The 27,053-nt window shown below is 39.4% G+C and overlaps 1 protein-coding gene across 1 annotated transcript in view; it reads right to left on the bottom strand.

The window, feature by feature from the left end:
- Positions 1-27,053, bottom strand: part of C6 (complement C6) — a 68,791-nt gene that overhangs the window by 31,853 nt on the left and 9,885 nt on the right. The window contains exons 4-8 of the mRNA XM_036206741.1: positions 26,737-26,878; positions 17,253-17,391; positions 11,510-11,710; positions 7,369-7,609; positions 2,797-2,919 (exon numbers count right to left, since the gene is read on the bottom strand). Of these exons, the coding sequence (XP_036062634.1) occupies positions 2,797-2,919; positions 7,369-7,609; positions 11,510-11,710; positions 17,253-17,391; positions 26,737-26,878 (846 nt within the window). The remainder of the gene's footprint in view (positions 1-2,796; positions 2,920-7,368; positions 7,610-11,509; positions 11,711-17,252; positions 17,392-26,736; positions 26,879-27,053) is intronic.

Genomic DNA, 27,053 nt, shown 5'->3' with positions numbered 1-27,053 from the left:
ATAGTTATCCCTATATCCACGAAGAAACTTGCCTCTCATCCCTCACCAAAGAAGCTTCCTTTTGCAACAGACATGGGATATGATGTAGATCTACAATTGGCCAAAAAGAAGAGACTAAGTGGTCATGGGGTGCCCAGTCCCGACTAGTACTTCTAATGTAATCTTACACTAGGGCTGAGGAAGAGGGGTCAGAAAGATTGTCAAAACCAGAGAACCAGAATTCTTGCTGCTGTAAAACTCTTCCTAGACATCTCAGGGGAGTTGAACCCATAAAATCTCAGTGTGGCTGATGAAACAAGACCTTATAATGACAACACTTGTCAGCATGCCAGGTGGATGGGGAGATTTCACCAGGCTCCACCTCTAGATGAAGAAATACAGGCAATCAGTGGCTGCTGAGAGGGGAGATTGTTTCCTTTAGGGATGAATGTCCTCCTGTGTTATACAATCCCAAGTAGTTAGCACTAAAGACATGTCTATATCAGCAACACTATATGGACTCAGTAGGTTTTATGTATACAAATGCACATATAAATAAACATATATGTGTATAAATATGTAAGAATAACTATAGAAGAAGAGAGGTCATAAATTGGAGAGTGTGGAAGAGGGACATGAGAGGAGTTGGAGGGTTTATAAGAAGGGGCAGTAATATTGTAAATCAAATAGTCATGTATGAGATTCTAAAAAAGTCCAAAACAAAACAAAACAAAACTTCATAGTTTAACTATATGAACAGGTGATTTAATTTGTTTTATTGTGTCATGAATGTAATTTAGATATCTCAACATGCAATCAGATCAAACCTTCTCACCTTGGTAATGAGAGACAATCAAGACCCAACCATGGATAAATCAGTGACTTCAGAAAAAAATTATTCAGACATGAGAGTTGAAAGTGCCAGAATCAAAATAACCACTGTGCATGGTAGCACTCGTCTGTAATTCTCCCACTTAGGAAGTTGAACTAGGAGGATAATGAGCTAGGAGACAGCCCAGGCTTCATGGTGAGACCCTTTCTCAAAGCCAAAATAAGAACAGAGTCTTCCATATCAGTCTTTCCAAAAAGAACTAAAGCCAAGAAGTTTTGGAAAAACAGTTTTCACATGTGGTTACCTGACACTAACTGAATGCCTTCTAATCTTGGCTTCTATTTTCTGTTTATGATATTTGTTTCAGACATGGAGGTGTAGCTGGAAGATTCTCCGGTCCCTCCTAGCTCAGCAGTCTTGCAGCCACTTATAAGATAATAATTCAGAGGCTTAATATGATTTACAAACTGTATTAACCCATTTCTATGAACCTATGTTTTGCCACGTGGCCATGGAGTTACTGGCATGGTGCTTCTTGGGTGGTGGGTTGGTATTTTGCCCCTGTGCCTTTCTTTGCCTTGTCTTCAGTCTGAATGTACCACTAACTTTATCCTGCCCTGCCATGGGCCAATGCAGCTTTATTTATCAACCAATCAGAGCCACACATATTCACAGTGTACAGAAAGACATCCCACAGCATAGTGGTGTTTAAAAAATTTTCACACTAAGTTCTAAGTGCTTGTGTGTGCTCCTACATGGACAATCTTGCTGGAGAATTGCCTCAGTGGTCAGGAGCTTTGAGGACAATCAGTCAGTTTACACAGTGTCAGGATGCCATCCATTGCACATTATGGATCTTATAAATATGAGGTAATGGGAGTTAGTGAGGGACTAGGCCACAAGGGGCACTTTCATATTCTGCATTCTAAAGCTGCTTCTGTAAGATGGAATATCATGAAAAGGAATCAGCACACACTTGTTTTTAATATCACATCGTTAATGATTGGTATGTTCTGAGTTAAGCACCCCATCCTGCTTTTCAGCCCAGATATTGCTGCTGGAATCCATGCCTGAATCAGGCAAACTCTAATTAAATGCAGTGTTCCAAGAAGTGCCTGAGTCCAGACATTCAGAGAATAAGGGAACAGTGCAAGGAGTGGCAGCTGCAGACATCCACTACAAGTCTCAGAAATGTGGACAACCATCTGACCAGAAGGATGGGACTGAACTCTGTTACGGCAGGCAGCTTTTTAGTTGCCATAACCATTTTCTTCATCCTTATAAACTTGGCTGGTCAGAGACATAAGACAGTTTCTAAAAACACACTTGTCTTTTACCTTCTTAGATCTCAGGTCTGAATAAAGGAAAACTTCAAGATTCAATTCCCGCTTCCGCACATGTGCCTTTTGGTGACAGGCAGTGTGGATTCCAGCATTCTGATTGCAAGTCTGTGTTTTTAATGGTTGGCTATCTACATATCCTTGCTTTCTAAGTGTCTTAGAGGGGAAGTCTGGTTTATACTACTGTTTACTTTCCCATGCCTGATAAAGAGTCTGATAAGGAGTTCTTCTACCTATGGGGAAATTCAATATACTGTTCATTGACTTGAACAGCCTAAGAATAAGGAAAAGAACACCTTAGTCATTTCTACTTTTTTTTTTTTTTCAAGACAGGATTTCTCTCTGTGTAGTCCTGGGCACCCTGGAACTTGCTCTATAGACCAGGCTGGTCTTGAACTCACAGAGATCCACATGCCTCTGCCTTCCTAGTGCTGGGACTAAAGGCGTTTGCCACCACCACCCGGGTTCCACTTCTACTTTTTAAGTAGTGCTAATGGTATTTTATTTTCACCTTCCCTCACAGCACATAGTGTTTTGAGGCAGACAGATAATATCAACGAAGACATAGCAGTCATGTGCAATATGGTAGATAATGGGCAGCCTCAGGACACACGGGACAAACTGCGGAGAGAGCGCTGTTGTTACCTTCGTATTTTTCAGACAGTTTATTCGTGGTACACCGCTCTTCTCTCTTGGTGCTTGTAAAAAAGAGAAAGCGTTTCCTTGTTTCATACTGGACACAGTTCTGGGTTTCTTCCTCTGTTAGACCTAGAAAATGAAATACAAGCAAAACCCCTTGAGAACGCACCGTTGAGGATTCAAGGAAGAGAACCATGGGGGTCTCTGGCCACTGTCATGAGGCTGGATACTGTCATCCGCTTCTAACATGCTCAGCTCTAATAGACAGTTTTGCCTGGAGATTCAGCATCACACAGGTCCTGTGGAAATCCCAAATGGAAGAGATTCTACGAGTTCCCACCATCTTCACCCTTGATACTGGTCCCAGGAAGCACTTGGGAAGCCACTGAAGCCCATCCCACAGGGCTGTTGTCTCTCCCAGCCTGCCCGTGTTGCCACAGTACACAAGGGACCCTAAGGATTATCTTTTCTGCTGTGCGCTGCTTCTGGGTAGCCCTGCTCATTAAGTCTGCTTCTCATGATGTGACCCACATTTTGGACTAGTAGCTGTCTTGGTGAGGTGTGAGTCGCTTCACTTGTACACTGTCTCAAGAATGAATCGTACCAGCCATCCTTCACTCAATGTTCATTTTCATATTTATTTAGGCTTCTGTCCCATGACCTGGTTACTCATTCCATCCCTCCTCCTCACACCTTTTTATTATAATAGAAATTCTAAAGTCTTGACTGATAAGTTCTTCAGACTCTTTGTTGGCTGTTTTGTCTCCTTATCTGAATTCAAATCTCTAGTTGGTGCCATTTTCCTGCTGTCTCAAAGAAGACAGTATTACATAATTTCTGTCTCTTCAGGTTGGGAGTTGGAATTAACATCTTGCCAGATTCCCAGTACTGCTTTCATTGGGTGGCTCTCTACTGTCTTACATATCATGTAAAAAGCCTGATGTTTGGAGGCTGAAACCATTCCATTAGAAGACCTTTACCAACCCTACCAATTGCCAATGTCTTACCATCAGTTGTTACAGCTTTTGACATGTGAATATCTGAATCACTTCCATCACAATGCCTATAATCATGCTCACTGACCCGAGAGTCTCTCTGTGAGCCTAGGATGGCACAGGGAGATAGATCTAGCATAACTGAGAGTGGAGGTGGTACTACTTATCTGGGATGATGTGAAGGGAATTGATGCTTCCTATTTTCTTCCCAGCATTCCAAGACATCTGACTGTGCATGGGAGATAGGCTGTAATGCCAGCTCTTAACCACTTTAGAGCAAAGGCTTTATCGAGTTCTGGCACTTATGGTTACAGATTGCAATGCACAGGGGTGAGTATTGTGAGAGCTTGAGGCATACATTGGATCGGGTCTGATGTCAAAGTGAAGGCAAGAAGGCGCAAATTTTCCAGAGGAGATGGAAGTAGATGTGAATTAGGTCAGCCTTCAATTTTCTTTTACTTTTTATGTTTTAAGTCTGACATATGTTAAAAAAAATAGTTTGAAGTCCTTGTGTTTGTATTTTCAACTCTAACACAGAAGATGCTATTTCATTCAGTCTTGAGGAATAAATAGTGTATCTGGTAACATTGTTTTTATAAGTCAAAATATGAAGAAATGGTAGCAGATTCGTGAATCTACAGTTTACAGTTCTTTTTTCTTTTTTTTTTTTTCTGGTTTTTTGAGACAGGGTTTCTCTGTGTATCTTTGCGCCTTTCTGGGAACTCACTCTGTAGCCCAGGCTGCCTTGAACTCATAGATCCGCCTGCCTCTGCCTCCCAAGTACTGGGATTAAAGGTGTGTGCTGCCAACGCCTGGCTCAGTTCTTTTTTCTTATTCCTTCATTTGATTTTTAAAGGTTATAAATTAGAATTAAATGTTATGTGACTAACTAATTATAACACAATGATTTACCTGGGGACAAAGTTAATTTTATATACTTGAGGATCATGCAAGTTTCCTTAAAGAAATGGAGGATGATGCTGTTTCATGGTGTTTACAAGATGGTGATTAAAGAATCAAGGTCTCACCAGTGACTTTCTGTGTATACTCTTTGGTCCCCAAGAGTGGTACACTGCATGGCCTCTGCACATATTAACTGGGGGAGTCTCCCTGGTGCTGTGGTACCTGATCTGTCACACCTGACTGTCTCTATGCTGTGGCAAAGGAATGAGTCTTTCTGTAGCCTTTCGGTCTCTTCTGAATGAACAAGCCAGAAGCGCCAGTCAAAACACTATGCTCAAAAATTTGTCTTATTAACATACAGTAAAGGCTTAGAAATAATTTAAAAACCATTATGCTGAGAAATACTGAGGTGATTATTTTTTCTCCTCAAAATTCAGAGCAGAAGATGACTTCCTCACAAAGGGACTTTAAAATTACCCTCTTGTTTAGAATATCTCCATTATTTTCAGTGTACACTGTGTTTGTGAAATTCTTTCACCTTGTGTGCTGAAGTAACATCAACTTTTATTCAAAATTTTAGCATACTGATGGGGCATCGAACAACAGAGGAAAGAGGGTGCAAACAAAACACAGTTTGGTTTAACTGTATTCTTGAGAAGTACCATGTAGCACCCAAACTATTTTCAAAAAGGAATGACAAGAGGTGTAATCGCTATTAAATAAAGTCTACCAGTGCCTTAAATCTCAAGCTAGCTTTAATCTTATTCCTAGATAAAGAAGGTGAGAAAAAGAGAAGGTTCATTCAGAGAGGGACATTCAGGGAAGCCCACCCCTTGGAGAATTCTATTCTAGTAGGATTTGTTCTGTCCCAGTGTGCTTCATTTTCCTCATTAAGATTGCACAGCAGTATTACTGTAGCTCAAAAGTTTTCTGAACATAACAATATCCAGAGCATAAGAATATTGAAACACAATGGTTTTGGATATATGGGTTATAGCCATGTGCATATGTATGCTGTAAATTACACACACACACACACACACACACATACACAATGTCTGTGTGTATATCTAGTGTATATGAATATGTGTGAGGGTTTATTTTTAGCTTCCCCTCTCATCTCAACCTTTGTTTCACTTTATGTATCTTTGTCAACCTCTACCTCCGTTTAGAAAGACATTGAAGGTGAGAATGTTTTAGCAGGAAAGCAGAGCCTATCGCTCCTTTGTTTTGGTTACAGGCCTTCAGCCACTGAAATATTGGTTGGTTAGAGATTCACATAGTTCTTTGACCTAGTCTTTAAGCATTAAGAAGCATTGCTCTGAATGCTTAACAAGAACACTCACCAGATGGGAAACGTTTGCCTAGGCTACAGTAGCAATGACCAAAATAATTTCATCTGCAGGTCTGATGGGGTTCGAGGGCTAGGAGTTCCTCTTAATTATTTGTGCACATTGGTGGTGCCATTTGAAGTGGTAGAAACCATCAAATACATCGTGCAAGCCTTGCTTCAATAGAGAATGAATGAAATGGAACACAACAGGCGGCCACTATGGACAGCACATCACAGTGTAAGTCTTTTAGATTTTAGTAAATGCATCAGATCAATTTTTAAAAGCTTTGTTTTGCCCCTGAAAACCCTGGATGGCATTGTTTCATCCCCTTTATTGGGAAGCACATCAAGAGGGAGCTCATAGTTCAGAAGGACTCAGGGCAGGGCATATCACACATCAACATTTTTTATACTGATACATTAGAACAGAGGACTAGGAATAAGGAGCCCAGGACTGGTCTGCTACCGCATCTTAAATACAGTACAAAAACTTAGTGATGATTAATTTTTGATGTATTTGGGGGAATTCATGAGTTGTTTTCTGGTTACCATTATTTCTCAATTTTTATCTTGTGGGACACATGAGAGATCATCACAAGGGCACTGTTTAATTTCACACAGGTGTCTGAAAACAAAGCAATCCAAAGATTTTATATGTATAACAATAATAATGATGATGATGATAATTAGTATTTGCACTTTTAGATAAAACTCAAGAAACCAAGATGCTTGGTGTATGTTGCAATTATCTATATAAACTAAAACATTTGCTCTGTTTCTTAGGATGGAACATTTAACGCTTTTTCAAAATGAAGTATTTTGCACTTGCAAATTTCAATAGTAATGAATATTTGGCCCACATTAACTCAGTCCTTTGTCAAGTCCCTCACTGTCCAATTGTCTTACACCATCGGTCATTCCTTAAAATCATTAAAAGAGAATAATTGCTATTGAATTTGCTGTAAACTGTTGTGATATATTATTTGTTATCAAATGTTACAAGTAAATTATGTAAAAGTTTGAAGATCTTTTTTTTTGTGTTCTTGAGGTATTGACAAGCATCTTTCTTAAGTGATCATGTCTGACATTGGGCCACAGAGGCTAAACATACTTTCTTCTTCTTCTTTAGGTCCTTATTTACTATTTTTATTGTATTTTGTTTATTTCATTGGGGAATAATGGTAACCAGAAAACAACTCAATATGCTTTTGATTATTCTTCATCTCAATTTTGGCAACAACAACAAAAAGTCTAAATAAAATCAAAGCAGAGTCATTAGAGGGAAGGAGTAGGAGAAAAGATGTGTCCCGTGTTATTGTCAAACCTAACAAAGAAAAGCCCACATACCTGAGTTCTTAAGCTCCTGGCTGCTAAACTGGTAGAGAAGGTCATACTTGCCCCCGAGGGAGCCTGAAGTGAAGTAGTGGGTCCCAAAGTCATCGAATATCCGGCTGTACAAAGCTGAGTTGTATTCTAAAGGCAGATGGTGAAGGGCTTTCTGAAAGACATCTGAAAGCTGCAGGTCTGTCGTTTTCATTGTGAAATTTAAGACTCTGATTGTTTTATGGATCCTGACAAAGCTAGAATCCTAAGAAAAAGGGGCGAAAAGCATAAGTGGGGGGGGGAGGTAAAACGAAGGAAATGAAGACAGAGATAATGAGAATGTGAGGCATCTGTTCTTGAAATGTCAACTTCTCATTAGCCCCATCCCTCCCACAGCATGAAAATAATTCAACTCTATTGCAGGCTTTCACACATAAGCTGTAATCTTCGTGCCTCACTCCAGCATCTTTTCCTGCAGTGTTCAAAGTGTTAAACAGATGAGACTATCTCAATAATGTATACCATGTAGCTTTGCATGCCTTCTCTACCAAGGAAGAGATCAGTGATCAGCAACGTTAGTCTTTATGACTGTCTGCGCACAGCTGTACCACCAGTGAGGTTTCATTGAATGCAAATAGTTGAAAATAAAAAAAGTTGACAAAAAGATCCAGCTATAAGTGTTATAGGTGATATTCACTAACCACAAAGAAGCACTGAATTCTGTAGACTTCAGCTGCCTACTGCCAGATGAAGAAAATATGCACCAGACGACATTTCACACCAAATGTGGTGCCAAAGAACACCACATTTTCTGTCACTAAGTAATGGCATTAAACTAATTCTTTATAGTCCATCTCTGCCACCCATACACAAAAGTGAGAAGGCTTTCTTTTTAATTGCTGTGTTTTTGTAAACACATCTGCTTTTCTTAGTATGTAGGTTAATTTGAGGTTAAACAGTTGATACTGTGTTATGGACTCATGCCTTTACATTCCCCCACGTAACTCCTGGCATTTATGAGCATATTCAGGTACACCGTGTTTACAAATTATGTATTCTATCTGATCTCTCAATTCTAACAAATTGTGTTATGTAAGTGATGGTAACAGAATAACTACCATGTTTTAGCAAAAAGATTTTATTGTAACTGTTAATTATAAACCAGTCATTTTCCAGTATGCTATAATTATGACATCAAAAACCGCTAATGCAAATACCCAAAACACTTCAAGGATACAAAGGAGCTATCATTTACTCTTTCTCCCCACTCTCTTCCCTTCATATGTTCTTGTCTTCAATTTAATTTTTGTTCTGTTATGTCAGATGCACTCGTTGTAGAAGTGAACAAGGCAGGAAAGACTTTTTCGTTGTGGATTTTATGTTTTAGGGTGTGCCCACCAACTCTACTTATGAACTTTTACCCTTGAATTTTGTCAAACAGCCCCCAAACTCGGAGCATCTCTGTGCTTTTGTGAAGAGACAAGCATCTTTAATGAACGTTTTTGGAGTTCAATATTTACAGTTTTCTTTACAGAGGACATCCAGGGAAACATATGCTTTGACATATCAACATAGCAGAAGCGCAGGCATGATGCACTGCAACTGTATGGGGGCTGCAACTGGCTAGTCTAGACCAAGAAGGTACATTATACCAGAGTCTTAAGCAATATAAACACATTTCATCTGTTCATGAGATCTTGCTGTGCTTGGATTATATTGTGTAATTTCAGTCGTGTAAAGTAAATAGATATTCACCAAGCCTCGCAGAACTGATTGTGATTTGGCTCTGAAGCGAGTCTCTGCCCAGTGAATAAGTTTAGTCAGATCTGGGATTGACAAAACAAAACAGTAGCACACATTGAGTTCAGTGGAAGGGTCTCGTTCAACTCACAGTATCTGCAGACTAAGAAAGGCCACAGTAGTATTTTCTCCTTAGATAGACTAGAATAAGGACATGCTCTGTTCAAATGGACTCTGTCTTCTGTGTTCATCATGATATTGAGTTGAGCCATTCAAGGGTGACAATTTTAAGGCAGACTGGTTGAAAAGTAGTAATTTCATGTACTTTAAGCTATAAATAGCCCCAAGGTTTCGACTTTGGGGAAGACTATTAAGATAAAAACTAGCTATTTACCACAGAAAAGTGTTTTTATGTCTGTTTTCTAGTATGTTTAAAACATTTATAGCCAACTATGTGAAGTCTATCTTAAAGTCAGGCCACCACCTGAAGATCACCTGCATTTCTTCAATTTATCCACCTCCTTCCCTCTCCATGCTACGCTTTGAGACAACTATGTGTAACTATGGATGCTTTGTTAGGGTGACATGAGGATCTGATCAAAGTCAAGATCCCTAGATAGTATGAATTAATAGATTAAAAGAAGGGACTGTATATGTCGATAGAAAGCCTGAAGCAGATTGCATAAAAAAGACAGTTATTATATTATTATATGTGATTTATAAGAAACATATTCAGTTAGTTAAAGCAAGTCTGATGACCTGAGTCTGATCCCTGAGACTGGACTGATAGGAAGAAAGAATATACTCTAACAAGTTGTGCTCTGACCTTCACACATACTGTGGAGGGTGTGCATTCACATGTGAGGACACATGCACACATACATACACACAATAAATGAATGCATAATTTTTTAAAAGGAATTTTAAACATGACAGGGAAGTTACAGTCCATGAGATCTCAACATTATGGTTACCTACACAAAACCTGCATTATGACTACACCAATCAACATGCCCAAGTGTGAATGGAGTAAATTTCACAAGGCCCTACCCCCTAGATTAAGATCTATAGGCAATCAATGGCTGCTGAGAGAATCAATTTTTCCCAGGGACAAATCATCCAATAGGTTATAAAAATCTCAAAGTGTCAGCTCTAAATACATGTACATGTGAGCAACACTAAATGGCCTCAGTAGGCTACAGACTTGTAACAGAAACAATTAAAGAAGAAAATTCCTTGAATTTGAGAGGGAGCAGAGTGGCAGGGCAAGGGATAGAGGGGAAGGAAGGTAGAAATGATATAAATACTCACATATGAAAGTCTCAAAATATTTTTAACAACTAAGAAAATACATTAAAATCACAGGCAGTCTAAAAAATAACCCCATCACTGGCAATTACATAATGAAATGAAATCTTTTACTTTGTATAATTTATTGAGGCTTTAAAAAAAAAAAGCCCTCTCTGAGGCTAGAGAGACATCTCAGCAGTTAAGAGAACTGGCTGAAACTCCAGGCAGAGCTCCAGGAGTCCAGTAGGAGACAGAGGAGGGATTCTATGAGTAAGTGCATCAGGATCATGATGGAGAAACCTGCAGAGATGACCAAATCAAACTAGTGGGTACTCATGAAAATTGGATCAATGGCTGTGGAGCCTGCATGGGACTGGACTAGGCCCTCTGCATGGTGAGACAACTATGTAGCTTGATCTGCTTAGGAGGCCCCCTGGTGGTAGGGTCAGAATCCATCTCTGGTCCATGAGCAGGCTTTGTGGAGCCCACTACCTATGATGGGACACCTTGTGCAGCCTTGAGGCAGGGGGAAGGGCTTGTACTTGCCTCTACTGGATGTGCCTACTCATGATAGGCCTTGCCTTCTTGTGAGGGGGAGTTGGGGTAGGTAGGTTGGGGGTGGGTGGGAGGAGGGAAGAGGGGGATCTTTGATTGGTGTGTAAAATGAATAAAAAATTTTAAGAGAGAGAGAGAGAGAGAGAGAGAGAGAGAGAGAGAGAGAGAGAGAGAACTGGCTGTTATTCTAGAGGACCTGATTTGGTTCCATCACCCATATCTAGTAGCTCACAGTTGTTTTGTAATTTCAGTTCAAGGTGTTCCCACATCCTCTCCCGGCCTCTGGGGGTACCCACACACATGTGGCATACACTCACTGACACATCCATACACATAAATAAAACATAAGCCTAAAATTTTATTGAAAACAAAGCACATTGACCACAGCATGGGACAGAAAACTGAAAATAAAACAACTCACGCAGCTCAGTTTGTTGAAGGGAAGCATGGTGATGCAGCATCCCTTTATGTTTTAAAGTGAGAGTTATGAAAAGCAAGTCTATTTAAATTCAGCTTCTTGTTGCTTGGATAGGCCTTAATTTTGAAGAAAGAATGAATGACAGGGAACTGTTTTCCTTACCATTTTGTGGGAGGCTTGGATAGCTTCCTTGAAGGCTGAGTTTTGTTGGAATCTTCTACTTTTCTTTGAGGAAAACAAAATCGGCACACGAAAAGACTGTTTCTGTTCACCTGACAATAAAGAAGCTTTATTTTTCTTATTTTCAATATTGATTAAATCCTTGTAGAAATCTGTTTTCAAATCATCTTCTACAGTTTGTACCTGGCCAACAAAATACATATAAAATAACATTAGTTAGGGAGAGAATCCAGTGTGGTAATTCAATACTAATGGGATTCCATAGATAAGCATAGATCTGGAGAGGCAATATTTTGAGCAGTTTGATTAAGGAAAGAACACAGAACCTGAGACTTGATGATAAGCTGCAAGAGCTATTTTATTTACATATATGTATATGTATATATGTGTGTATACATACATACATATATGTACACACACATCTATATACACACATATATAATATTTTTATTGACTATTTGGGAATTTCACATGATAAACCCTGATCATATTCACTTCCCCATCCTCCCAGGTCTACTCCTTGTGATCTCCCCTAAAAAGGAGGAGGAGGAGGAGGAGGAGGAGGAGGAGGAGGAGGAGGAGGAGGAAGAGGAGGAGGAGGAGGAGACACAAAATGTGTCCAACTTGTGTTGTGCATATACTCACTGGAGCATGGTCAAACTCCTGGTGGCCAGCCCCTTACAGAGAACTCAATCCTTCCCTGCCCACACTCCCTCTGGAAGCCATCAGTTGTATAGAGCTACACTATAGTATCCTCATCACGATTTTAAGATTCCTATTCTTGGGGTTGGGGATTTAGCTCAGTGGTAGAGTGCTTGCCTACAAATAAAGATTCCTATTCTTGTCTAGGCTGTTGTTTTGGGGATGGGGTAGGGGTTGTCACAGAAGATTTCTATGTCCCTTTTTCTCAACTACGAGTCTGTAGCCATCTATCCCACTGCAGCAGTAGCTTCCTTCCTTGCTCTTTACAGTCAGTGGGAGCATGGATCATGGACTTCTACATGGTTTCCGGCAACAGCACAGACCACAGACATCCTTATGATCTCCAGCAGCAGCATGTGCCATGGACCTCTACCTTTTATAACTTTACGTGTATGAGTATTTTGCTTGTGTGTATGTCTATGCACCACTTGCAGGCCTAGTGACTGTGGAAACTGGTCACGAGCTGTCATGCAGTGCTGGGAACTTTCAATTCAACTTCCCTGCGAGAGCAGTAAGTGTTCTTAATCACTGAGCCCAAATCTCTTCAGTCCCTAAAGGGGCTATTTTTGCAAGTTTTAATTATATAGAGTAAAGTGTTTCTTTATGATATTGCCAATGATGAGGTTGATTTTTAAGACTGCTTGGGATTCTAGTGTGGTGTGGGATTTAATTTAAAGTATATTCAGAGATCTACTACTGAGACAAAAGAGGGTGGGAAGAGATGCTTTACGACCCTATCTGCACACTCTCTTTTGCCCATGGCCAGTCAGGGGAACAGTGGCAATTGAGCTTCAAGAGTTTGGCCCATCAGAATGATAGGCAATGATGGGTGAATCTTGGATGGGCAAAGACCCAAAGGCTTCAGCTCTAGAATGTCTCTTGCTGCTACTGTGCCTTTCCATGTTTGCTATGGCCATTTTTTCTCTGGTATCTGGCATGGTGTGAATGGGTTGGGGGAGATCCCTACTGCATTTAATATATTGTGTTTATCTCATGGAACTATCCCATTCTAGTGGGTATGTTTACTTGTGGAGTACTGTGAAGATGATTTCCACTTAAGTTGTACTGTTCAGCTGAAGTAATAATTTAATGCAATAATAGTGTTAATTTGAATAGAATTTTGAGGATTAAGGGTTTTTAACAAAGGTAGTAAGGGAGTATGATAGAGGCTAGTTTAGTAGAAGAATTAATATAGGTAAAGGTAGGATATAGTGTTGCCCTCACCCCTGATAAAGCAGGATTTGCATAGAAAGAAAATAGAAACAAGAAAATGTCACACAGCTAGGATTTATGAGTTTTCTGATGAGTTGTATAGACTGTAGTTTAAGTTAATAATTAAGGAAAACAATTGAGTCCCAGGAATTAGCTCAAGTTTTTTTTTTTTTTTGATATTGGGAAATATGTTTACAGGTTTCAGTGTGCACCATAGCTAAAACAAAGCTTTAAACAATTGACTTCATGTTACTAGAAAACAAAGAATTGCAGGTTAGGTAAGATAATTGGACAGGACTCTAAAATGTGAAAGGTAAAACTAGTAACCTGTTTTTCTGGCAGTTAAAAAAACTACTGACTATGTAAAAAGTTATGACTGAAAGGCTCTGGATCTGTGAGAAGTTTAAAAGATAAATGTTTAACTGTATGTGGGCATAATTTGTTTTTCACCTATAATGTTTAATGGGAAATAGCCTTGAATGCTTTGGCACAGGAGACTACTTCCTGAATGTAGCACTAGTAGCACAGATACCGAGAGTAACAAATTAATAAATGGGATCTCCTGAAACTGAGAATCTTCTGTAAGGCACAGGACATGGTCAATAAGACAAAATGCCAGCCTACAGAATGGGAGAAGACCATCACCAATCCCACATCTGACAGAGGGCTGGTCTCCAAAATATATAAAGAACTCAAGAAACTAGACATCAAAATACCAAATAATCCAATTAACAAATGAAGTACAGCTCTAAACAGAATTCTCAACAGAAGAATCTCAAATGGCCAAAAGACATTTAAGGGATTGCTCAACATCCTTAGTCATCAGGGAAATGCAAATCAAAACATCTCTGAGATACCATCTTACACCTGTCAGAATGGCTAAGATCAAAAGACAACAGCTTATGTTGGAAAGGATGTGGAGTAAGGGGAACACTCCTCCACTGCTGGTGGGAGTGCAAACTTGTACAGCCACTTTGGAAATCAGTATGGCAGTTTCTCAGAAAATTGGGAATCAATCTACTTCAAGACCCAATGATACCACTCTTGGGCATATACCTAAAGGATGCTCAATCATACCATAAGGACACTTGTGCAACTATGTTCATCACAGCATTATTCATAATAGCCAGAACCTGAAAACATCCTAGATGCCCCTCAACCAAAGAATGGATAAAGAAATGTGGTACATTTACACAATGGAGTATTACTCAGCAGTAAAAAACAATGACATCATGAAATTTGCTGGCAAATGGACGGAAATAGAAAAAACCACCCTGAGTGAGGTAACCCAGACACAGAAAGACAAACATGGTATATAGTCACTTGTAAGTGAATATTAGATGTAACACAAATGATAACAAGGCAACAATCCACAGCCCCAGAGAAGCTAGATAAAACGGAGGACCCTAAGAGGGATTCATGGATTGCCTTGGGAAAGGGAAATAGATGAGATCTCCTAGGTAAACTGGGGATGGGGTGGAGGTAGAGGGGATGAGATAGGGAACATGAGGGATCGGGATGTCGATTTAGGGGAGGGACAGAGAGGGGGAACAGTGAAAGAGATTGCTTAATAGAGGGGAGCCATTATTGAGTTAGGGAGAAACCTGGTGCCAGGGAAATGCCCAGAAATCCACAAGGATGACCTCAGCTAGGACTCCTAACAATAGTGAAGAGGGTACCTGGACTGGCCTTTTCCTGTAATCAGATTAGTGACTATCTTAATTGTCATCATAGAACCTTCATTCAATGTCTGATGGGAGCAGATGCAGAAATCCACAGTAAGCACCGGGCTCAGCTCCAGAAGTCAAATTGAAGAGAGGGAGGAGGGACTATATCAGCAAAGGAGGTCATAATCATGATGGGAAAATCCACAGAGACAGTTGACCCAGATTATGGGAGGTCACAGACTCTAGACAGACAGCTAGGGAGCCTGCATGGGACTGACCTAAGCTCTTTGTATGTGGGTAATAGTTGTGTAGCTTGGTCTGTTTGTGGCCGCTAGCAGTGTGACCAAGACCTGTCCCTGGTTCATAAACTGGGGTTTTGGAACCTATTCCTTATGATGGGATGTCTCACTCAGCCTGGGTGCAGGAGGAGGAGCTTGGTCCTGCCTCAACTTGTTATGCTATGCTTTGTTGACTCTCATGTGAGGCCTTATCCTTTCTGAGGAGTGGATGGGGGAGGGGTAGTAAGGAGGTTGGGGAAGGCTATGGGATGAGAGGAGGGAGGGCAAACTGTGGTTGGCATGTAAAATAAATAAAAAATTTAATAAAAAAAGAAAACCCTATATTTGAGAATAAGCTCATAGACTGCTTATTTGGGAGCTAGAAAACACCCTTGAGTAGAATATCACAGTCACATTTCCTTCTTCAAAGCCTATTCAATATTGTATATCCAAAGAATATTGTTGTTAGTCTTCCAGAGTTATTAGAATGTGGCATTGGACCCCAAGTCACTTTCCAAACCCAGTAGTATATTACATGGTTTTTAGATTGAGTGTATTAGATTGGAAAATGCCTGTATTTAGATGCATAAATATGTCATTTTTACTTTAACATATGGCATTTATATATGTATGCACATATTTATTCATTTATTCTGTGTTTATCTGTGTGAACAGCCTCATGCCACAGTGCACATTTAGACATCAGAGGATGACTTACAGAAGTCTGTTCTGTCCTTCCACAGTGTAAGTTCTGTGAATTGAACTTAGGTCTTTGGACTTCGCATCAAGCACCTTTACCCAGGAGCACCGTTGTTGGCAATAAAGAGGTCTTTTTAAAGAAGTAATGAAGTATTTCTTGCTGAGTACCTACTACTGTAAAGAAGGTCTCACAAATTGTTAGATTCTGAAATTCTCTTTAGCAGTCAAATCTGCATACAAGAATGTGACAACTAAAACCATGTATTTTGTATTTCCCTGATCAAAAATCAAAAGAAAGGTATTCGTCACTGTCTTCACCACTGTTCAATTGCTGTGAAGAAACACCATGACCAAGGCACCTCTTATAAAAGAAAGCATTTAATTGGGGGTTTGCTTACAATTTCAAAGGTTTAATCCATTATCATTAGGCAGGCATGGTGCTGGAGAAGTAGCTGAGAGCTACATCCTGATCTTCAAGACACTGAGCCTCGCCTGGGTTTTTGAAACCTCAAAGCTCACCCCTAATGACACACTTTCTTCAACAAGACCTCACCTCCTTAATCCTTCCAAACAGTTCCATTTCCTGGTGGCCAAGCATTCAGGTATATTAGTTTATCATTCTTATTCAGACCACCACATGCACTTATTTTTTAGTTACTAGGCTACTACCCAACACTGCAGTGTGGTGGTCATTATTATATAGGAAAACAAGCAAATTAGTAAAATAGACAGGAGATGAATCAATGTGTTTTGTACTCAGAATTATCATGTTTTTGTTTGCTTGTTTGTTTGCTTTTTTTTGGGTAGAAACATGAGACTACTTTACATATGTCTCAAGGTTATGTGAGGGAAAAACTATGACAAGTGAATATTCTGAATAAATAATCCTGTTTTTTGGGTATGGGTATGTTTTAAAATTATATGTTCGTGGAGTAAAGATGTTTATTTAATGTTGTGCAAGTTAGTTACCTTTTCTTTCTTCCTCCATTAAACCAATGAAAATAATCCTGATCTCATTGGGTTTTGGAAGGATTAAATAGAAGCATATAATGTGTGATTCACATTGTTCATTATCCTTGCATTCTGTCCCTTAATGCATCAAAATCTCCACTAGGAACTTAGCTAATAACCACTATTCGTGTTGGAGCGGCCACCACAACACCATACCTCGAAGTTGACAGTTTCCAGATTGGCTGGAACACGGTATGGATTACTTGCTCGAATGCTTTTGACAGTTTTACATATTCCTCCAGTGAAAGAGTTATCAAGGACATCTCCTCTGGGCTCTCCTGCCAGAAAATGAAACCTGGAAACAAAGCAATTTTTGAAAATTCAATAGATGTAGAGCAATCTTTAAAATTTACCTTACTTATATGAAAGAAATCCCCTTTTCTAGACATTTCTTGACTTCTGACAAATGACTCCAAGGGAAGGCTCACTTTTTCTTTCTTATGATGAGGCATTCATAAAGTACTGGATGTCTTAAACTCAGCCCCAATAACCCCAAAAGGTCTGGGATTTCAATGTAAAATAAAATTTGAGCTTATAATTTTTATCATTTATAAGGTTAATAGACATTGGAAGCATATTAAAATATGGTAAAATAATATTGATAGAGTAAATTATGAAATAGTAATGTGAAAATTGAATAATATAATAATAGTTCTATACTATGGTATAATCACATTTAAAATTTATTTTATTTATCAAATGTTTATATATCATTTATTAACCTCTTATAAACTAAGCAATAGTAAGTGCTTTACAAACATTAAGCAATTTAGCATTCAATAACTATATTTTATAGATAGGATTATTTATACTTATTTTACAAATAAAGAAATTGAGGCACATAAAGATTAGCTTAGTTAAATTCATTTATTTAAGAAATTATTTGCAGCTTGAGGAAATTTTTTATTCATTTCATATAGTCTTCCAGTTTCTTAGAGACTGTAATATATAGTCTCTGAGAAAAGTGGTTTTTGATGAAGAGTTTGGTAATGTTGCATTTATATAGATGATAAAAAGTGTCTTTGTAAAGATAATGCTAGAGTCCTTAAAAATACACATGATCAGTTTCCATATATGCTTGACCAGGTAACCTTGTCTTCCACAGGATACAAAATACAGTTCTAGAGAATAACATTGAGAAATTCCATGTAGTAGAGGAAGTGCTCTCTACCCTGTCTCACTCATGATACACAAGTACACTTATCAGTTCTGATGGTGGTGTGTGCTCAGGTGGATACTGCATCCTCCAGAAGATCACGTACCACTTACATGTGCTTCCGTTATACCTCTATAGTGCTAGCTTAAAAAACAAACGGTGAATAAAGGGCTTCACCTTTCTCAGTGGTTGTATTATTAACTTCCTGCTTACGCGAGAAAAGAAAAATAGATTCATTTCTTTGGGAAGGCATCAAGAAGCAGTTCAACATGTAGATTTGGGTACTCTGCTGTAATGCACTTGGGTTTCGATTATAGAAGTAATTATTCAGACATTTAACTCTAACCAGTTGGCACAATGTCCTCAGAGGAAGGTGAGCAATGGGAGGAGGAACAGAAGAGGGTAAACGGGGTGGGATGGGGGCTGAGGAGGTAAATAGAAGTACAGTACAATACAGCTGCAATTAAATGTCATAGTAAGAATGACCAAGAAAGCTAAGAGAGGAACAAATTATAATTAGAAAGCTATAAAACAAAGTTAGAACATTAAAGACAAATTACTGGCTAATATAAAAAAGTTGTGATTTTTCTACCAACATGACTGCAGCCGCGCATTTTAAAACATCTGCAATTGTTTTCTCCTCTTAAAAATGGAGGCAACAATTGCTACCTTCAGGTAGTTTGGGGAGTTAACAGTGGTTAGTGAAGGGACCAGGGCCAGTTGTTTTTTTCCAGGGGCTGGTTTGCTAAGACCTCTTCCCTATATTACCCCACCATCCTATGTTGACTCATGTCTGGCTTCAACTAGATCCTCAGGAAGTACGTCTGGTCTGGTAGCCAATCAGGAACTGTTCTTGCAACAGATCCCTGACACAGCAGACAGACACTGCAACCACAGTTGCTGACCAGCCATGACCTGATCATGAACCAAATAAAATGATTCTTCAAAGTACACTTGACCACAGCTAGAATTCCCCTTAAGCTGGCTTAAAAGGGGCTGCTTCACCCTCCTCTGGGGTTGAAGCCATTTTGGGCAGGTCCCCAGCATGCTGATTTTTCTTGAGAATAAAGCTGCTTTCTGCTATTGTGCATCGGTGTCTTCTAGTCAATCCAAGCGATGTAAGGATTCTACAGTTAGCTGAAGACTAGTCTGCTAGCCTGCCCTCCAAGGTGTAATAGTATATATTTACTTTCCCCAGTTTTCCAGTGGAGAAAGTGGACTTGAATTTCATTAAATGAGTTGCAACCTGACTTCAAGAGTTATTGCTTGAAGGATTTAACACCAATGGACAAACAAGTCAACTGTGTATCTAACACAAACCAAAAACACAATGAGAAATGATCTTACTCCAGTTAAAAATGCCAATTACTCAAAAGATAATAAGAAATGTGGGCAGAGAAACAAAAAAGGGGACAGTGGGAGTGTTAATCAGTACAGTCTCTGTGGAAAACAGTATAGAGAATCCTGAAATACACTAGAACTGTCGCACAATAGAGCATCCCTACTATTGGCTCTGTACTCAAAGGAGTAGACATTGTGTATGTATGTCAGAGAAACATCTGAACTCATTTTACTGCAGTCTACCTTCCCCCGCCCAGGCCATTCACTCCTCTGTTCAGGAAGGAGCAGGCCTCCCATGGGAGTCAACAAAGCATGGCATATCAAGTTGAGGCAGGACCAAGCTTCTCCCCCTGCATCAAGGCTGGGTGAAACATCACAGCATGGGGAATAGGCTCCAAAAAGCCAGCTCATGCACCAGGGACAGGTATTAATCCCACTGCTAGGGACTCCACAAACAGACGAAGTTACATAACTGTCACCCACATGCAGAGGGCCTAGGCTGGTCCCATGCAGGCTCCCTAGCTGTCCATCTAGAGTCTCTGAGTTCCCACTAGCTCAGGTCAGCTGTCTCTGTGAGCTCCCCTATCATGATCTTGACCCCGCACCATGGTCATACAATCCCTCCTCCCTCCCCTCAGCTGGACTCCAAGAGCTCAGCCTAGTGCTTGGCTGTGAATCTCTGCATCTGCTTCCATCAGTTACTGGATAAAGGCTCTCTGATGACAATTAGGTAGTCAGCAGTCTATCAAATGTTTTGTTTTGACAATGGAAGTGTAATATAAAAATCTAAGCTGACATTTTTTCATAGAAATTGGCAAACTGATTCCAAAAATCATCTGGAAATAGCTGAAAGAATCTTGAGAAACAAGAACAAAATCAGAAGAATCACAGTTTCTGGTATAAAGGATACTTAAAGCATCTGAGTGATCAAGACAGTGTGATACTAGGTAAGACAGACACATAGATAAATCAGACAGAAATAACCTCAAAAATCTCTTGTTTCTACCAACTCCAAGTTCAATGCTTAATATTCATCACTTATAATATGACCCAACAAATTAGCAACTGCTCTCTTACTGAACACAGAAGCTATGAAATGTAGTACATTTCTTTTTCTTTCTCTCTTTCTTTCTCTCTCTCTTTCTTTCTCTCTCTCTTTCTTTCTTTCTTTCTTTTCTTCCTTCCTTCCTTCCTTCCTTTCCTTTCTTTTTTTTTTTTTAAAGATTTATTTATTTATTATGTACACAGAAGAGGGGCCAGATGTCATTACAGATGGTTGTGAGCCACCATGTAGGTGCTGGGAATTGAACTCAGAATCTCTGGGAGAACAGTAAGTGCTCTTAACCTCTGAGTCATCTCTCCAGCCCCTTCTTTCTTTTGTTTTTGAAATGTATCACATTTCATATTTCTGTAGAATTTCTATAATGGACCATCAATGAAGTTTTAGTGGGAAAAAAACTAAATGATAGAAAAAGACTTCTTTAATACAATAACCAATGTTTAATTTACTAAAGGCTAGTATTTGTTGATGATATTTATAAATGTTTACTAAGTGAATAATCTAAGAAACCTTGTACTAGAAAGAGGTGTCATCAATGAATTAAAAAAAGAATACAGAAATAAATTCATATATCTGTAGTCAGTAGATTTTTGATAAGCATGCCAAGACTATTTAACAAGGGGAAATTAAATATTTTTTTATTTATTTCTAACAAATGGTTAGTTTTGTGATAATTTGATAATCATGTGAAAATATATGAATTTTGAATTATTTCTCATATGATAAAAATTTACTCAAAGTAGTTCACATATTTATATTTGAAGGTTAAAACTATAAAAATTCTAAGGAAAACTACAAAAATAAATCTTTGTGATCTTGTATACAGGCAAAGTCTTCTTAGATGAGATGCTGAAAACATGAACAGAAGAAGTAGATATATTAGAGTTTATCAGAACAAAAAATTTATACCTCAGGGCAGGAAAAAGGCTTAGTCTTTAAGAGCACTTAGTGCTCTTGCAGAAGACCTAGATTTGATTTCCAATACTCACATGGCACCTTACAACCACATGTAAACTCCAGTTCTATGAGATGTGGTCCCTTTTCTGGCCTCAGTCGGCTTCTACATACATGTAGTGCTCACGCGCTCACCCCCCCCCCCCCCAATGTCTTTATAAAAAGTTTACACTTAAAAGGATACCATCAAAATAACAAAAGCAATTTTCTCCAATGGGAGAAAATATTTACAAATAATTTACCTATCTGCTGAAGAACCTATGTCTAGAATATACAAAGAATGCTTATAAGCCAACGATATGAAGAACAAATTAGTTCATGGTGTGCAAGGGATCAAAGTATCAGAATAGATAGTTCTTTAAAGAACAGATGGAAGCAACTAACATACACAGGGAAAGATGTTCAATATTGTGACCCAGTCAGGAAATAAAAATCAAAACCACAGCGAGTTGTCATTTCCCACCCACTAGGACAGATAGCCTTAATGAAAGTGGGTTTTTATAAACAACTGTCAGGAAACGGGGACATGGCTCAGTAGGTAAAAGTGATTGCTGAGCAAGCCAGATGACCTGGTATCCCGAGTTTGATCCCTGGAACTCCTGTCAAAAAGTCATATGAGGTGACACACGTCTGTAATCCCAGAGGCCTTAATGTAAGATAGGGAGCAGGGATAGAAGTTAGCATGAAGGTTGTGGGCCAGATACCCTGCCTGGAGTCTGCAGCGCAGCCGCAGAAACAGTAAAAGAGACCCTGCTTCAAACAAGGCAAAGCAGGAGAACTGCTCCAGAGAGGTGGTCTTCTGATGTCCATATGTGGCCTGTGGTTCATGGATGCCCATATTCATACACACACACACACACACATACACACACACACACACACACACACACACACACACATATGTGCACATACTAAATAAGTAAATAAATAATTTTTAGAAACCAGAAAATATCACTAATGATTTGAAATAAATGGGTATCATATTCAAAATATGATTTGCTCTGTAACATGATTCCAACACTTAGCAGTAATTAAAGGTTTGCTCTATTAAAAAAAAAGTAGGCAAACTGAAGAGAGACTGATTTTTCAATCCACCATAACAATGAAAACATAAAATGTTGCAGCCACTCCAAAAAATCAGTATGAAATATTCTAAAATTATATTCCGGTGATGGCTATATAAATCTGTGAATATACTAAGAAATTACAGATTTCCCAGCTGTTTTAAGATATTTTTGTTCAGCTTCTAGTGTGTATGCTTCAAGTGGCTGAATTGTATGGTGAACGTGGATTCTGTCATATATCATAAATGCTATTTTGAGAAGGGATGGTTTCTAGGGGTTCTCAAATGCACAGCACACCTAAACAGGTTTAAGTACAACTAGAGATTTGCATTTGTTCGTATTTGAATTTATATCAGTGGGTATTTGAAAGAAGAATTATGGAAAGTTGATCTGGGAAGAGCTTTCTAAAGTACTCAGCAGGATAAGCACAAATGTCTGCCATTCATGCATTTGCATATTCTAAACTAAGAGGGACGCATGAAAAGTAAAGAATGGTGCTCATAGAACAGCTTTACACTACATATCTATGTTTGTAACAAATGAGAAGGTGCTTGAGAAGAGAAAACTAACTCTTTGGTAATAGGAATCTAGGAAGCCGCTTGTGGAGTATAGACTGGAATTTTATGAAGGTCACTTCATCAGGGCAGGCATGAGGAATCTTTCGGAGCTTGCCATGGTTAGCTTCAGCTGTCAACTTGACAGAAACCTGGAGTCACCTGGAAAGGGGAAACTTCAACAGAAGGATTTCTCAGATCAGATTGGCTTGTGCTGTGTCTGTGAGGCATTTTCTTAATTGCTAATTGATACAGGATGGCACAGCCCACTGTGAGCGGTGCCATGTTTAGGCAGGTGAGCTTGGGCTGTATAAGAAATGTAGCTGAGTGAGCTGGGGGGAGCAAGGCAGCAAGCAACACTCTTCTGTGATTTCTGCTTCAGTTCCTGCCTGCAGGTTCTTGCCTTTAGCTCCTCTCCTGGATACCCTCGGCAATGGAGTATAATGCATAAACTGGACTAAACCTTTTCTTCTAAAGTTGCTTTTGGTCAGAGCCAAACCAACCATGCAGATGATTCTAGCTCTCATATTTTCAGTCTCCTCTGAGATGTTTATATTGGCCCCATGTTTTTGTGTTTTAAATACACACTGACAATAAATACTTTAGCTTTCTAAAGTGGTTTGTTTTTTGGTTTTTTTTGTTTTTGTTTTTTTTGTTGGTTTTTAAATCTCATTTGCTTTATAGTTCATCTTTTTTTTTTTTTTCTATGCTAGAGGAACTGGAGTCTCACACATGCTGGGCAAGTGGCCTTGTACTAGTTAAAAATACATAAACTAAAAGATATGCATATGCAAGTATATGCATATCTAAACGTGGCCAAATGTATTTAAATGTGCACCTTGGCTGAACATGATAAGAAAATAAGCCACATGTGTGTATTGTTTGATTCTTGCTTTAGGTGTGGGACTTAGTGATTGATGCTGGGAATATAAGTATGGTTAATTTTTTTCTCAGAAAGATGTAATTTTTAAAAACAGCCAGATGCCTAGAAGACAGCTTTTGTGGGCAGAAAAATATTGGAAGGCAAAGGGAGAGGAGGCTGAGATGCTGCGGCCAGCTGATTAGAAAGGACGTATAGTCCATCTCAAGACTCTCCCTGGGAGAAAAAGAAAGGACTGGCTGTCTTGGAGTCAGCAGCCTTTGCTCATTTCTAAGAATCCTTGGGACAACAGCTCTGGTTCTCAGAAGGCCACACAGTTTGCCTGCCAAAGTACACATAGCATGTGGTCTTCCTCATCTGTAGCTCTGTGGACTAGACCCACAGAAAGAGATGAGTTATAATGTTCTGTTCACCAGTTAGAACATTAAAAACACTTGAAAATCAGAAGGTTAGAAACATTGTGGTCATCAGTGGGCACTCAGGGCTATGATTTTCATGCAGGAAAAGGATAACAGGGAAGCCATTTCTGCATGTTGATAAAAAATAAGATATCAAATCATTCTTATGTGCATGAGAAGCAATTAGAAAGTCTTAGGGCAGAATTGCAGATCGATCAGTCTATAGTCACGCAGGATACATAGGGGGAAACCAAAGCTCATGGTACTAAATTACTTGGCTGTGACAGTTAATGTAGAAATATGTGTGGAACACAACTCCCCTTACTTCAGACTAATGTCTTCTCTACAAGTGTCATTTAGTCTGGTCCAGTGGTTACTGGTTTTTATGATAAATCAAATGAGGCTGTATTTGAGTTGTTAGTCTTTCAGACTTCAAGATTCCATGTCATGCAACTGTGGCAACAAAAATAATGCTGGAAACATCAGTGAAGAATTCATTTTTTTAAATTAAATTCAAAACATCATTTTGCATTCATGTGTGTGGGGGGGGCACATGAGTGCCACAAGTGCATGCTATGGCACACATGTCAAGGTCAGAGGACAATATTTAATAGCTCATTTGGGCCTTCCAACTATTTTGAGACAGGATTTCTTTTGTTTATGAAAGCATTTGGCCTGTGAGCATCCAGAAAAGGTTCCCGTCTCTGTCTATACCATCATACCTCAGGAGAGGGCCTGGATTGTAGATATACACTACCACTCCTGGCTTCATATGTGAGTTCTGGGGATCCAAACTTGGGTGACCAGGCTGCCACCATAGTTCTTACTCACGGAACCATTTCTCTCTCCCAAGAGTTAAATGTTTTGAAATCCTAGTATGAGGCAACAGAGTCTGACAGCCAATTGGCTTCCTTCAACCCCAAATAATAGGATGGGTTCTTCCTCATGGGAATGGAAGACACAGGAGATTATTTATTTATTTTTTTAGTACTTTTTGTTTATGTTTCAAACTGAGGTTTAGTTCCATTTTCCTTGACTTGTTTTATATTCTCTAAATTATTTGAAAACATAGACACAGCCTAATGAATTCAGACCCCTTGCGAAATTGCCAGTGTCCTGAAATAGCAACATTAGGACTTTTGAGTCCCAGTCAACAAGGAATGCATGGTGTCTGGTTTCTTTCAGTATTTTCTCTAAGAAGGTGCTGCTGTGCAGTTACAGAAGCACATTTGGTTTTGAAATTTGGCCTTGAGTTCAGGTTCCACCATTCATGGCTTGGCAGACCTAATTAAATCTTCTGAAGTTCAGGTTCTCATTATTAAGGTGAGAGCAGATGGTAACATATGGCTTCTTCTCTGCCTGTAAACCACTGAGCTAGCCATAAATCACATTGTCTATGGGAGAGGATCCCTAGCTACACCGTCATACATATTACTCTATTTTTTTCACTTGGTCATAATCACTCTGTATTTTTATGACTGCTTAACTCCTCTTCCTTCCTTCCCCCATCCCCTCCTGTTTTCTTCTTGTTTTTATTAATACTTTAACATCAGAATTAAATAAAACAATTATTCTCATGATACTCAATGCCCAACCTTGTCAGGAGAGGAGGAGATGGAGGGAATTTTTCTTCATTAAGGCACAAGAAAACGAGAGAAGGAAAAAGCAACTAGACCTCAGGGGAGAGAGAGAGAGAGAGAGAGAGAGAGAGAGAGAGAGAGAGAGAGAGAGAGAGAGAGAATGCCATGTGGGAGAGGACCTGTCAAAGTTGCTTGGAGAACCACGGGGAGAACTACAGAGGGCACACAGACTTCCCAGTAGAACTCTATCTTTGCCACAGCACCAAGCTAGACCTGGGCATTGATGAGGGTGAAGTGGCAGTGGGGGAGCCCAGGGCACTGTTCTAGTGAGATCCTTCCATTTGAAGATGATGAGAATCAATCTCTCTCTCTCTCTCTCTCTCTCTCTCTCTCTCTCTCTCTCTCTCTCTCTCTCATTTACCCTGTCTTACCTTCTCACATCCAGAAGATGGATTTTCCTGCTGGGATTTTGACTTACAATACAACCATAAGCAATGTCTTCCTTTTCCTCATCAATGTATTCAGTCACTCAAGTGTCATTCAACAGTGTGTTGTTTATTTCCCATGATTTTGTATAGTGTCTGCTGTTGACGTCCCTCTCCTTATTTCAGGGGTACCTTTTCTTTCCCAAATGATGGAAGGCTGTCACATACCCAGCGCCCACCAGCTGCACACTAGGGATGGGCTCGTACGTCCGTGGGCAGACTGTCTTTGTTCTTCCACAGCCCCTTTCGTCTGAATTGTCTCCACAGTCATTCTCTCCATTGCACTGTAACTTCCTGGGAATGCAGCGGCCTGGGCAAGGAAGCATACCACAGCATGACTGACATGTTACAACTAGGAAAGCATTTGTTAAGGTGAAGCACAAATGCTTTAAACATCAAGAGAAAGGTAAGGTATAGGAACGCATGAAATGAAGAAATAAACTGATGTCACCTCTAGGTCTGGAGCATCTAAGGATCACCACAGG

This window comes from Onychomys torridus, chromosome 15 (genome assembly GCF_903995425.1).
Source record: "Onychomys torridus chromosome 15, mOncTor1.1, whole genome shotgun sequence".
NCBI lineage: Eukaryota > Metazoa > Chordata > Mammalia > Rodentia > Cricetidae > Onychomys > Onychomys torridus.
Note: the sequence above shows the minus strand (reverse complement) of the source record. Positions and strands in the feature narration are given on the sequence as shown.